Raw genomic sequence first — 14,593 nt, 5'->3', positions numbered from 1 at the left:
CTGTCTCGCCTGTCCTATTCTATTCTCTATTCTAGGTCTGTCAAAATCGTATGAGAACTGCTAGTTATCAGGTAGAAATTTACTGAAAATTTTATGTAGGCCACTGATCATCTATTTATAAGTGGGTATTACTATATTGGTGTTCATTATAATGGCAGTAGCTACAAAGAATGAATAGGCAAGAGGCCTATTCAATCTTTAATTATTGAATAGCAAGGCACGAACATGTTCTATTTTATTATGTTACTAACTGTATTACCACAAAAGGAGTTTAAACTAGGCAAGTTTAACGGGAGTTTGACACAGTATGTTACAAGAAGCATAAAGCATATTTCTAGTGTTAGTTGTGAGACGGTAAATAAGTGTATTAACTGGGCCATAAATTCTCACGAATACCCCTTTCCATTTTATTTTTTTATAAATGACATGTATGAGATTATCATCAGCTATGCGCCATTATTTATAGGAAGAAAGATTTATACAGAGCTACTAAAACACTCACAACTACAAAACTAATCTAACTTATGACAAAACAATTAATAAATAGTTGCGTTCTACAACAAAATCTTACGGATATGGCTCACCAACATAGAACAACGCGGACTCGGGTGTACCCTCGGGAAGCGTCATAGCGATCTTTCTTGATACAAAAAAGTCTGCCAATTTTTGCGGGGGGAAATTTTACCGTTTACCTTGATTCTGTCTCATGGGACATGTCATTATGAGTTTTACTTCCTAGCAATAAGGGTTATGTGAAGAGACACTTAATTATGAACAAAGCGTCGTCATTCTTTCTTACAATGGATGTACCAATTATCGATAAGTGTTATCGATGAATTCGAGAACATGGGTTAGAAATACTAATTTCAAATTAATTAGGTATAGTTAAATTTAATTAGGAATGATTAATAAACGAAGTCACCCGCTTTTCGCTGTACATTTATACTCACGTGATAGGACGCGAGCCGTATCGCCGTTTTGAATGAGTACAATGCACTGAAGTTGTCGAGTAAGTGGGCAACCCGACGGTCAGATGCTTTCAAGCCGCCCCTTCGGGTGGCCTCTGACTAGGCTTAACGACTGCTGCCGAAGCAGCAACCGGGACCCACGGCTTAACGTCCCGTCCGAAGCACGGAAGCGTCCAGAAAAAAACCATTTGAAATCGGTAACTCATGCTGTACCTACCAATGGCTGACCGTGTCAGTTGTTGCTTAACCTCAGTGATCAGTTACGATTACTGAAGCTAATTCGACTACGGACGCTTCCCAACTATGACCTTTTTTGTCGATGAATACTATCTACATACCGGTACATCACTATTGCATTTTTTTGACATTGGTTGCTAGGAAACAGCTAATAACAATAAATCATGACGAAATCTGTGATCAAATCCGGAATCTGGATATTCTATGAATTGAAGCTGTAATTTTAGTATGTAAACAAATCATTTTCTATGAAACGAACGCTTTGCCAACTAGATTGAGTCTAGTGAAAATTGAGACTGCAACTAGTTTTTATAAATCGGTGGGCCTTTCTGGCCTACCACCCCGCCAGAGGGGAACGTCTGCCTATTTCGTCTCCAGACCATTCATACTCAATGCTCACCAACAATTTAAACACTTTATTTCTTACCTAATTAGAGAAAAAATACAAAGCTTTGTGTTAGTTTTTCCAGTTGAGCCAAATCTATTAACTTATAAGAATACATGGAAAACGGAAATATCCTTTTTGCACTGTCGCAAACATTTCCATGTTTCCCGATAAGAAAAGATTTTGAATTTACACAATGACTGTACGTTAAATAAAACAACAATACCTAGGTATTATAGTAAAAATCCTGCACACAAAAATGAACTGCACCTAAATTATATTTAAAACTAAACACTAACACTTTGTCCATAATAAGCACAGAGGTCTCACATCTCTTGCGAACGTGACTACAGGTTGGTTTACCTGAAAAAGAAAAACACACCATTAAAATATATCAAGCCTGCTTTTTTATTACAGATAGAACTATGTTCCATCGGATAAATCCATGCTGACTCCCATAATTCTGTTAGGAGTTAGTACGGTGGCCTGCGCCTAAAAGTATACAGGCGGAGTTTTTAAAATAGCGATCCCTGATGATGAAGGGACCAGCTACATCTGTTATAAATCCGGGGACGTGTTGTGTGTGATTTGTGTGGCAGTGGTGTTTATGTGGATGTGCTTGAGCAGCATGTGAGCTTGAGATCGTTATTTTAAAAACTCCGCCTGTATACTTTTAGGCGCAGGCCACCGTAATTTATTCAGCAGACACATTTACTTCTAAATAAGACCACCAAAGTGTGGATCTGTTGAACGCCTGGTTGATAGAGGAAAAAGAGGCGATCCCTTTACGTTACGCTTATACATATGTGCCGAGAACCTTACACCACACAGTGTGGAGACCTCGAAGTGATAGCAGAAAACATGACGCGTGTAGCACCCGTAGATGTAGTTCTCACTCTCTCACTCAAATTCAAATGGTTTAATCGACGTAAAATTTTACAATTATTTGTCGATAGTCATCTACCACCATTTCACAAAGGCCCCGTCATTGAGAAGGAAAGAAATGGCGAAAGAAACTCCTCGAGCATCTTTTCAACTTTTTCCTTATAATCTATTACAATTTTTACTTATATCTAGTACCTACAATTTTACTTAAGTACCTACCTATATCCATTTCATTTTTTCAATAGCCTTAGCTGAGGTGGACAAGACCACGCGTTTTTGTCGTTTAAATAATCATTTATACTATAGTAAGCTTTACTACATAATGTAGCTTTAAGATAATTCTTAAATTTTTGCTCAGTAAGGTTTATTGCTTCATTTGATAATCCTAACTAATATTATAAATGCGAAAGTAACTGTGTCTGTCTGTCTGTCTGTCTGTTACTCTTTCACGCCAAAACTACTGAACGGATTTGGATGAAATTTGGTATACATATGGTCTAGACCCTGAGAAAGAACATAGGCTACTTTTTATCCCAGAATTCCCACGGGAAAACTTTTTAAGGCGAAGCGAAGCTCGCGGGAACAGCTAGTTTATTATAAAAACGTATACAGTTCCCCATGAATGATGTGTTTGTTTTCGAAAGTCTGAGTGTGGGGAAAAGCAACTTATTTTTGTTTCTGGTCTCAATACCGTGAGTGGCTCCTACTTTACTAAATGATTTTAAGTTTTTACGAACATACATAATATTTTCATAGATATATTGGCATGGAACAGTTAGTATACCTATTTCCTTAAACGTATCTCTTAATGAAATTCTAGACCCTAATACATATTATATGGCTCGAATTGCTCGTTTTTGCAGAACAAAGATTTGATTAATGTCAGCCGCTCGTCCCCACAATAGAATTCCGTAAGACATAACACTATGAAAATAACTAAAATACACAAGCCTGGCTGTATCTACATCTGTTAACTGTCTAATGGTTCTAACCGCATAAGCTGCAGAACTCAATCTACCGGCTATACCCACTTTTTGGTAGGTTTGTTAAAGGGTTTGTTAGTATACAGGGTTTTGCAAAAAGCTGACCCTTACATATGCAGCATGTTATTATATATAAGCCCGAAAATTCGGATTTCGGAATTCGCGAAAATAAAGTCATTCTCCATAGTAAAAACTCACGTGACTAACATAGTTTAATTTTCAATTTTTTAGTTTAAATTTCAAAAGATTTAATTTTTCAATTTCTCTTTCACCCAGTCGTAGGTTGGCTGGAAGAAATTGCTTTTTGGCAATAAGCCCGCCTTTGTATACGTCCTATATGTTTTAAATTTGTAATCTGTTTTGTATATTGTTTGTTTGTGTACAATAAAGCGTTTATAAATAAATAATAGTTTCTATGAAAAATTATAATTTATTTTTGTAACACCCTGTATATAGTTACCTATTGTCAGCACACAGCAGTGTGGCGCCACGTTCAGACGCGAGACGCCCCCGCCAGGTCCACGCAGAGCACGGCGGCGGGGGCGGCGTGCCCTCAGCTGCGCCGCATGCGCCCCCCGCGCCGGCGCCTCTCGCGGCGTACCTGCGGAAATAGATGGGGGAAATGTTTAAATAGTGATACTTTGTCCTCCTGAAGATAATTAAATGTGGAGTGCATGCATGAAAAGGCCCGCCCCAAGACACTTCCAGCGCACCTTGGGTAGTCAGCGACTGACGCTATTGTGACTGATGACGGATTTGTCAGACGTTGACGGCGACAAATCCTAAACGTAGACTGCACTATTGAATATCATTGCTGAAAGGCTAGTCAGATTCGGTTTCAGTTTCTGACTGCTAAGGGTGCGAAGGGTCAATACATACATAGGCTATCTAAGTCACTAAGGCTCCTTCCTCTATTATGACAAGTTTCATATAACTATACGAAACCGACGGATTGACGGCACCGTAGCTAAGGCGGTAGTGAAGCTAGTAAGGCGGTAGTAATCCCGCCCAGGGCAAACATTTGTGTGATTAGCATTTGTGTTTGCCTTGTGTCTGGTTGTCGTTAATATATTCAATATGTATCTATGTATTTGTGTAGATATATCAGCTGTCCGACACCCATATCACAGGTTATGCCTAGCGTCGGATGGCCGATGTGTGAGATGTCCCCACATATTTATTTATTTATACATACCGGAGCCTGCTCGCCCTCGGCCCAGCGCTCGTAGGCGCGCTCGCGCTTCAGCCACTCCTGGTACTTGTACCACCACTCCTCCCACTTCACGTAGTCGCCCAGCGTCAGACCTGACGAGGAAAATACAATAGAATATACTAGGTATTTGGAAATTACAGATGGAGTAGGGGCTTACTTTTGCTAGATGAAACACGAAGTTTCTGCTACTTTAAGTATAACCCCATTTCATTGCAAGCTATCGTTAATTTGTTTTTAATAAAAGGATCACGCACATTCCTAAGGTCCGCTGTATGGCCGGCAACAGAATTCTTTCACAAGCAATCGAACAACTTCTGTGAGATCGATTGTACTATGTTTGTATAAATCTATAGCAATCACACCTCCCATTCGAGCTTATTAAACACTAGAGTGTTATTGCCACAATCCCCACACTGCACTATAATAATATATTTTTTACAGACGAATATCGAAACTTTTTTACTGAGTTGCTATTGGTCCAAAGAATTCTTTCCTTCTCAATGACGGGGCCTTTGTGAAATGGTGGTAGATGACTATCGACAAATAATTGTAAAATTTTACGTCGATTAAACCATTTGAATTTGAATGAATCATCTCACTCTGTCAATATCTATATATATGGAATTAGCCGGGTTGGAGGTGCATATCCACTCTATCTACTCACCGCGCAAGTACCCTCGCTTCTTGTAGTAGTCGTAACGCACGGTGACGTCATCCCAGGACGGCAGTCCGGACGGGGCCACGGCCAGTAGTTCTTCAGGGTAACTGCCCACCGGTGCTTCCTCCATCTCACTGGAATTGTAGAAAGGAAGTCATTAATTGATGGGTACGCATTATCCTACAAGTGTGTTAGGTGTACATATAGCTTCAGACAGCAACTGACAGGACAATAAATGGTGTTACGCTATTTTTAACAGCATGCGGATTTGATCACGCACGCGTGATTGCCTCGCACCCGTTCATACAAGTTAGTATTCATTGTAACTCGTGGAATATGAACGCGAGATGCGAGGAAATGCAATCCCGCGTGCATGGTGAAATCCGCATGCTATTAAATACAGCCTAACATAAAAGTAATTCTCACGGTTGCACCTCAGCAGGCTCCATGTCTAAGGTGGTGGTTAGTCTGTCTTCTAGTGATGCGATATTGCGATGAGCCCTTTCCATACTGTGTCTTTGACCTATATTACATGACAACAAGACTCACGGCTGCGGCTCGGCCGGCTCGATGCTGACGCTGAGCCCGCCGGGCCCGGCCTGGCGCCGCGTGATGCGCATGTTCTCGAGCCGGGCGGAGCGCGCCGCCGACCACTGCGCCATCTTGCCGAAGCGCTCCGAGAGGGTTAGTCTGTAACAAGGGGGAACAAAAGTTAGTGATGGAAACAGACAGATGACAAGATTGATAGTTATGAAAGTATTTCTAGACTTTTTCGAATGGAGCAATATGGCTATTTCTTGCAAATATTAATAGACGATGTAATTTTCTTGGTGTCTGTTATTTATCAAAGAGAATCCACAGAATATTGCCTTTGGATGGACCAGTACCCACTGCACGGGTCCGTTATTAACGTAGATAAACGCCACTATAACGCGAGTCGCTATAAATACGGCAGTATCAGATAGATCGTACGCGCACTAAACGAGTTTAACGTCGTAGATAAACGTAGATATTATTAAAACACCGCGTCGATAACGGACCGTCACTATATCGAGAAACGTCATAAATACGGCGCTTTCATCAGTAGAACGTGCACTAAATGAGTTTATCGGCTGTTTTTGGTTTTCAACATTACCAACCTGTTGGGATGCTGCTCACTCTCCGCCTCACTATCATCATCAGAATCACTCCTGTTCAGCGCGGCCTGTATCGCGGCGGGCGACACGCCCCGCGCCTTAGGGCGGGGCGGCGGCGGCTCTGGGCGGCGCTCGCCCTCGCGTTTGATGCGCTGGGGCGGGATGGGCGCGGCGCCGGGCGGCGGCCGGTTGACTGCGAGTTGGGAGCGCTGCCATTCTAGAACCTGTGGAAAGAAATTTTGGGGTTAGGGGGAGTTTGTGTAAGTAGGGCTTGTTTATCCAGATAAGGTAGAAGTTACAAGCTTCGTCAAAAATAATAAACAAAATACTGTTCGTTTTTGTAAAAGTACCACCCCAAGACACACCCGACTTAAGGGTACCCATGACACTGTCAGCGTTATAACGATTAGCCAGGGCGCCTAGCCTAGAGTGGGTTGACGGACCCCAACACAAGCAAGCTTGTTCTGAGAGAGTTGCCGGGTAAGTGGGGAAGTAGAGACAGCCCCCATGCTATGGCTACATCTATAATCATCATACCTTCTCCTCTCTTGTGCGCTTGGCGTGGTCTCTAGCTCGTAGAAGCTCCCGCGTGGGCTGCACCACGGCGGAGGCGCGCGGCTCCGGGCGCGGCGGCGGCGCTGTGCCGGAGGAGCGGGGGCTGTAGGAGACAGGTTCATAGATTATTAACTGTTATCTGTGGTGACACTAACTGTTGGTTAGATACAGTTAGTTAGTTAACACATATGGCGTACAAAAATGACAGTCTTATAGCGGTTTTTTAAGACAACCTTAGGTAGACGAATATTTTGGTCAAAGTGTATTAAAAAACCATTCTATAGGAATAAATTTTTTAAGGGAGACAGTTACTGTCTGTATCTCGGCGGCTTTATTACTAAAAGTAATCTCTTCCAGCCAACTACAATACAAGACAACTTGATACTGTGATGAATATGTTTGCAATCAGAGCCATTGTCATATCACGGGTGCACCCCGGCAGTCTTCAGCCGACAGCTGCGGAGAAAACCTCTGCAGCATCAGACCTCGGATAGCCCTGATAGTGCACCTCTTAGAATGGTTTGTGATCATCATTTGCAAACGTTTTATAATATAAAATTTAAGTGCCAGGTTCTATGGCTGAAGAGGACAGATATTTTGTTCAGACAATATAGATAGAATTCATGCGTTAACCTCTAGAATGCCGTGTGCCAGATCTGTCCCAACCCCCCTTGTCTGCCTAGTGACAGATCTGTCCCAAGAGCACTTCATCGCGATTTTTGTGATTTTAGTTATTAATTACCATGAAACAGAGTATGATATCACCTGTAATTTATTCTATATGAATGAAACAACCATCGACAACATTCATTGAGTCAAAAACTTCACTTGTTTACTAGTAGCGCGAAATTCAAATTTTGGTACCTTGAACAGTCCTTGTACTCGCGACTGTTGGTAATAAAATAGTGATTTCGTATGGAAAAAACGTCAAAAGGTAAGTAAATACTATGTTTTCTTGTTATTTATTCAATTTTGAAGGTATAGTGATAAATCAATAGTATAAAAAATACAAAACATCGAGTTTTTATCGATCTAAAATTGTACCGGATTATTGCCTGAAGGGTGCGTAACTTTGTAAACTGTTTTCTAGACTGTTATGTAAAAACATCAATAAATAATTTATTTCATTTATAAAGATAATTTTATTGATAATACATATTTATATCGGTTTATTCAATAAATAGCCAAAATATTAGAGAAAATCAATTTTTATCGAGGTGCATCCAAAATTCACACACACACATACGCAAACAAAATGGCCGCCGCTCGTGTATGTACACGAAGTGCGTTGGGTTGTTATACAGCGTGTTTTATTTTTTAGAATCATCGCTCTAGTGAACGTGAAGTTTAGGCTCTTTAGAATGATATTGATGTGTAGATGAGTCTGAGAGGGTGATCACCTGTCCTATTTATATAAATAAATATATGTATTTATATATGTATATATTTATAGTATCATATTTGTTGAAAGTAGGTTAACAAATAAGTAAATATGATTCAGTAAGTAACTTACGTTTATGTTTTTATAATTTAGTATGCTAAAATACGAAACATTATAAAAATATTATCATTCTTGTTTTATTTCATCAAAAGTGAACACCCTTGATTTGGGACAGATCTGGCACACGGCGCACTGGAGCAAGCTCTTGTCATCAATTATGAATCTATTTCCTCTAGAGTTTATACTTTATTGATATCAGTTGATAGCTATATAATCTCTTCAAGTAATAAGTATAAAAAAACCTGGTTTGAAACTAAAATTATATTGAAATAGAGGTATTTTTCTGTGATGGGTGCAGTTTCAAGTAAAAATCTGTAATCAATGACCTATAGAAATCAAATAAAACTATTATAACCAATAAAATTCATTGTAACACGTTCTTTAGTTATCTGACAATAAATTACAATCAATACATTATTGAGTACCAAACAATAATACCCAAATATTCATATAAATGTGATTCCCGCACGGGCGCTCTCAACTGTCAAAAAGCGCCGGCAGACGGCGGTTACATGTGTGCGCGGCTGTTCGGCATAGGAAAGGTTAATGGATCTTCTTCCAATAAACGATGGGTTTTAGGCCTAGCCCACCAGACTGGCTTGGCTGTCGGGCACACTTCCTGCCCTATGTCCCTTATTAGGATCCCAGGACCTGATGATGACCACGCTGACCTAGTGCGGGTTGGTGGACTTGCAGGTATTTATAAAGACTCACACAGGCTTGGGCGGCGGCGCGGTCTTGGGCGGCGGCGGCTTCGCGGGCGGCTTCGCGGGCGGCTTCTTGTTCTTGGCGGAGCACACCGAGCACGACTCGTCCGAGCAGCTGCCCGTTGATGAGCCCGATGGGGACGACTGGAATGAAGGTAGGGGGGGTGTTAGATTAGTATTGTAGATGGTGAAAAGTATTGGTCTTTCTTGATTACATGGCAGTTTTGTTGTTATTATTTGTACAAGTTGTATAGTTTTAAGTAGGTCTAGGACACCATTTTGTTTTTGTAAGTTTTGTTAAGTTTTTGTTTTCTTGCATACAAAGTGGCGCCTCTAGCAGAAACTTTTGACAGAAAAATTACGGCTATGAAACTTAATTTTTGTTTATGATAGACCAGTCCATGCATAGGCGTCTACATCCACATGTTGAGACCTGTATAGAGGCCAACGTATGGATCCGGCATAAGCCCTTTATTGATAACATTATCCATGCAACATACCTTCCTAGGCTCAGGCGGCGAGGGCGGGCGGCGCGCGGGGCGGCGCGGCGGTGACTCGCGGCGCTTCGGCGGCGGCGTGCGCGGGCGCGCGGGCGACCGGCGGCGCGGGGGAGGGGAGCTGCGGCTGTAATGGTATTTAATGTTTTAGGTATATAGTTGAGTAAATAGAGAAGAGTTATGGGTGGAATAATGAATTGGATACTGATGAGTGAGTAAATAGAAGTGTCAATGGATCGAAAATGGCGTGAAATGTTAGGAGAAAAGTATGGTACATGGAGCTTGTTTTGTTTATAAATGGGTGGTCATTCTAGATTCATTTCATTATTGGTATAAATGAGCAGTACTTATTACATTTTTCTACTCAATGAGCTGCTATCAAAGATACAAAGACCTCAGTCAATATTCTGATAGAAACTGCTTCATCTTTATAGTTGGACCATTTGTGACAACATAAGAGCTTTTTAGTTACTTTATATGCCCATAAAAACACACTAAATTTGCAATCAGAGCCATCAGAGTTATATCATGTGTGCACAAGAGCAGACTTCAGCCGTCAGCTGCAAAGAAAACCTCTACAGCATCAGGCTTCGGTTGGCAGCATCTGTGCACCTCATAGAATGGTTTGTGATCATCATTTGCAAATGTTTAATTTGGTTAATTAGATATGTGTCTATTGCTTGACCAAGGGCACCGATACTCTATGGTCGTTGGTCGACTGGGCTATATTATTTGATGTTCGTGGTTCACAAAGATTATCGATTTTTATCACAATGGATTTCAGGATATACCTATCTAAATTTTTCTATATGTATTGAAATTTTATTAATACCGAAACAAGGTGATCTTGAGCTCATAATATCCCTATGATAGAGATGACATTGTAAAGATCTCAAAATCATCCTCTACGCTCTACACACAATAAACAACAGATAATGTACTAACCGCACAGGGCTCCTTCTAGGGCTGCGTCTAGGGCTCCTGCGAGCTGAGCGAGACCTAGACTTTCTAGGAGACCGGCGGCCCAGCCCCACCGGCGACCTGGACCGACGGAACGGCACCGGCGACCGCGAGCGGCGACCCAGCCCTATCGGTGACCTGGAAAGAGGAGACATAATGTTGAGGCTAGTATAGCGGCGTAAAGGGTGGAAGTAAACGATGGTTCAGAAACAAATAAAAGCTATTATGCCATGATGTTGGTGTATTTGGTTTCTTTCATGGTTGTTATATGATAATTATGATGCATGGAATGTTTCAAGATTTTTCTAGATAAGTAGGAAAGACATAGATGACTCTAATCCAATCAGAGCCCATTATTTTGATAAGCCCCGAAAACGCTGTCACGCCATTGGTTGATTCTACCGCGACACTAACGTCATCTGTTGGCTCTTTCTCTAACTACCAAGTAGTTAATTATGGTGCTTTGAAATAAGGATTGGAAGTCCAGACTGACCTCGATTTCCTGCCAGCGGGGGACCGCGACCGCGGCGAGGGGGGCGACTTGGACCCATCAAGGTACATCTGTTTATACCCCGAGTGGCGCCATCTGGACAGGAAGTTTTCATTTGGTTGTACTTGACTTTGTAATGCAGACAAGTTTTAGAGTACAGAACTTCTCTTATCAATATTATGCTAAGCTTTTATAAATTTGCACCAAGCCATCGAGTGACTCTGATATACTACCAGATAGATTAAACTACCAAAAGATAGGAAGATACCGAAAGATAGGCCTAGCACCTGTGTGAATGAAACTTAATGGCCAACGTAATGAAAAATTATAGGTATGTGAAGAAAATGGAATAAGTATGGTTTAGGTTTAGGTTTAGGTTCATATCTATGGTATAAAGGGTTAAACAAATTATATGAAAATGTGTTTGTTACATTCTCGATTAAATGAGACAAGATTTGAACATTTAGCAGAGTTATGTATAAGTGTGAGGTCCCATTGCTGGATGCGCTGTGTTGACGCCACGCTACGTAAGGCACCAATGGGGCCTCACCCTTAAGGATTAAACACATTATGTAGGGCAGCAGTGACAAAGTCACTCTAATGTACATGAACTATTGTATACTGACCAGGTCTTATTATCTAATAAAATACAAACAAGTGACTTTAGCACAGTAGCCTGGTGCACAATGTGTGGTACAGTTGGGTCCAAACAACTTGATAGTCCCTGTAGGATGTGATTACACTTTGCGCTTTGTCACACTAACCAATTGTCAATCTTTATAAGAATGAATAGGCGGTTTGTTAGCTTGACAAGGTACAAAAGTGCAATCCCTAACTTCAGCACTACCAAGTTGATGGAAAGTATAATCTCAACGGCACCAACCTGTTGGGATCCTTCTCCTCGACCTCCAGCAGCTTGCGGTCCCAGCTGCCCGGAGATGCCTGCCGAGCGCGCTTCATCACATTGTCGATCTCCTTGCGACGGCCGACAGGGTTTGAGGGATCTGCGAAGGAGATATGGTTTGTAAGGGAGCTGCTGATGAATGAAGCAATGAAAAACTTCCACCTCTTACAAAAAGTTGACACCAAATGAACCCCAATTTCTTAGAACATTTAATTTAGAATTTGATCAAAATATTTATGTTATTAGTAGGTAATATTCTTAAGTGCTTAATGTTAATCACTATGTATTGCAGATCATTAAGCTAGTCTTTTCCATTCAGGAGTAATTTGGTGGTATTGTCACTGGAACTATTTCATTCCTCATGAGTGTACTAATGAGTTCTTTGGAAATGATGTATACAATCTATACCGTTGCACCAACATAAGGAAGGCATGGTGGAAATGTGAGGAAACTTGGTACACCCACAAAAAGTATGATAGGGACCAATGTTCAGGTGAGAAAAGGAAGTGGTTTATCACATTGGCTATTTGCTCCCAAGTTTAATTTAGACTAAACACTACAGTTATATTGCTCATGACAACAGAACATGGATAGATAGATACATTATACATAGAATTATTCTTTATTTATACACCAAAAAGAATTATAAAATTTGCAAGTTGTTGCTTAATTAGGACACAAAAGACAGTGTTAACTATCACTTAAAGCAATCTCTGCCAGACAACCTAAGTATGCATGAATAAGAGATTAAATATCCCCTGCAGTGTACAAGCTAAAAGGAATGTAGTTAGTAGAAGGTGGTTTAAAAGATTGAAATTAACCTCTGGAAAAGCCAGTGCTAAATAAAGACTCACCAGTTAACCGGGAATGCTGAGGGTTCCGGTCCATGTGGAGGCGGTTCTTGGACGCAGCCTCCGCGGCCCGGGACACCGAGCCATTGCGTCGTGACGACGACATCCTATGTGTGGGGTAACATGTTAATATTACATTGACTGGCAAATTTATAGGCTTTTACAATAACTGTAAATCTATTGTTCAGTAGTAGTAATTATTTGATGTAATTTTGTAAATATTTACAAACATGACAATATTTTTGTACCCTAATGATGAAATGATAAGTTTCCTTCATAAGAAGATGAATTTACAAAGATATGAGTGAGTGGAATAGGGAATTGTTAGTTCTCTTAGGATAATCATGAGACAGAAAGTGAAGCTTAGCAAACAATGATACATGTAAGCCGAAATATTTTGATGATTGAGGTTACCTTCATATGTTTAGTTTTCATTTATTTATGCAAATGCTGTGTTTATGAGCTGATGGGAACCATACAGAAATGATTTGTATGAATGTAAGCTTTACAACTATGTTAATTTGATAATGATCTTCACCTAGCACTAAAAATAACTAACATGGGGTGTGATGGTCACATCAAGCAGTCAAGCATGAACTTTTCTCCTGACTATTTTTATTGCTTTCACAAAATGGCGTCGAGCGACAAACATGAAGAAACCAGGATGCATTGATCCCTCATCTCACCAGGAGCGGCGTCTCCGGCGAAAATTAGGTCAAGTCTTACCTCTAGGGCTTCGCACGAGGCTCGGAAGCGAGCTGAGCTAGGAGCGAGGGCTCCTGACGCGCGCGACGGACAAGGACGGGCCCGGGGGCCGCGGGCTGCGGTGCCACGCGCCGGGGCAGCTTCGCGACCGGTAACACGGCTGTAAGACAACCGACATACTTAGACCAGCGGCAGGGCGGCGCTCGGGCAGAATAACGGTACCGCGCGACTCGATCGCGAGAATGACCAGCGCGAGATCAACTCTCAGCGGGGACGCGACGAGGCCTCACGGGACGGGCCAGACACGGCTGTGATGACGAAGCAGCTCCACGGCTTCCATAATCCTTTGTCCGATGGCTCCATGAACGAAGTGCATTCCAAGCAGCTGAACATCAAACATAACAACTAATTTTCACCTTATATGTATATCACAAGACAAAGTTACGAACCAGTAGTATTATTACACCAAAACTTTTCACTGAAATTGTATAGAATCCTCGGTGAAATCCTAAATTCCGCGACACACCTTTCTCGATGAGATGGCGGCCATTTTGTTTTCTTATTATCTTTTTTTGTTACTTTTTCTTTGCAAAAATTCACAGAACCACTTTACTTTCATCCACGCCTGTTAATCTGTAATATTTAGGTACCTCAGAATAATAACCACATCGGATATTTTTGCTTCGCAAATCTGACAAATTTAGTAATAATTGTTCATAGGGACGATTTCGTTAAACATTGTACAGACAGGGGCAGAGAAATCTGACCAGGATTACTATTAAATAAGTAACCCAAAGCCATTATTTGTCAGTGAGTATAAATGATGGCTGTCAGAGTGGAAAACTACCCTTCGAGCCTTATGTCCCTGATTAGTGATTCCAGGAATCTGATGATGATGATATTGCGGTAGTGCTCGTGTCATGGTCAGTGGGCCAGGGGTGCTAGAGTAGCCCGTCTG

The 14,593-nt window shown here is 41.3% G+C and overlaps 1 protein-coding gene across 1 annotated transcript; it reads right to left on the bottom strand.

The window, feature by feature from the left end:
* Nucleotides 1–1,605: 1,605 nt before the first annotated feature.
* Nucleotides 1,606–14,215, bottom strand: LOC105389453 (serine/arginine repetitive matrix protein 1). The gene is made up of 15 exons (XM_048629870.1): nucleotides 14,085–14,215; nucleotides 13,657–13,795; nucleotides 12,934–13,037; nucleotides 12,059–12,179; nucleotides 11,179–11,271; nucleotides 10,671–10,823; nucleotides 9,729–9,852; nucleotides 9,236–9,372; nucleotides 7,003–7,123; nucleotides 6,469–6,689; nucleotides 5,879–6,019; nucleotides 5,336–5,463; nucleotides 4,654–4,763; nucleotides 3,919–4,059; nucleotides 1,606–1,953 (listed from the first exon to the last, which is right to left on the bottom strand). The coding sequence occupies exons 3-14, from the start codon at nucleotides 13,034–13,036 to the stop codon at nucleotides 4,012–4,014; spliced, it is 1,500 nt and encodes a 499-aa protein (XP_048485827.1). The 5' UTR covers nucleotide 13,037; nucleotides 13,657–13,795; nucleotides 14,085–14,215; the 3' UTR covers nucleotides 1,606–1,953; nucleotides 3,919–4,011.
* Between the last annotated feature and the right edge of the window lie 378 nt (nucleotides 14,216–14,593).

This window comes from Plutella xylostella, chromosome 24 (assembly GCF_932276165.1).
Source record: "Plutella xylostella chromosome 24, ilPluXylo3.1, whole genome shotgun sequence".
In the NCBI taxonomy this organism is placed as follows: domain Eukaryota; kingdom Metazoa; phylum Arthropoda; class Insecta; order Lepidoptera; family Plutellidae; genus Plutella; species Plutella xylostella.
The sequence above is the reverse complement of the archived record's forward strand: the minus strand, read 5'-3'. Positions and strand labels throughout refer to the sequence as shown.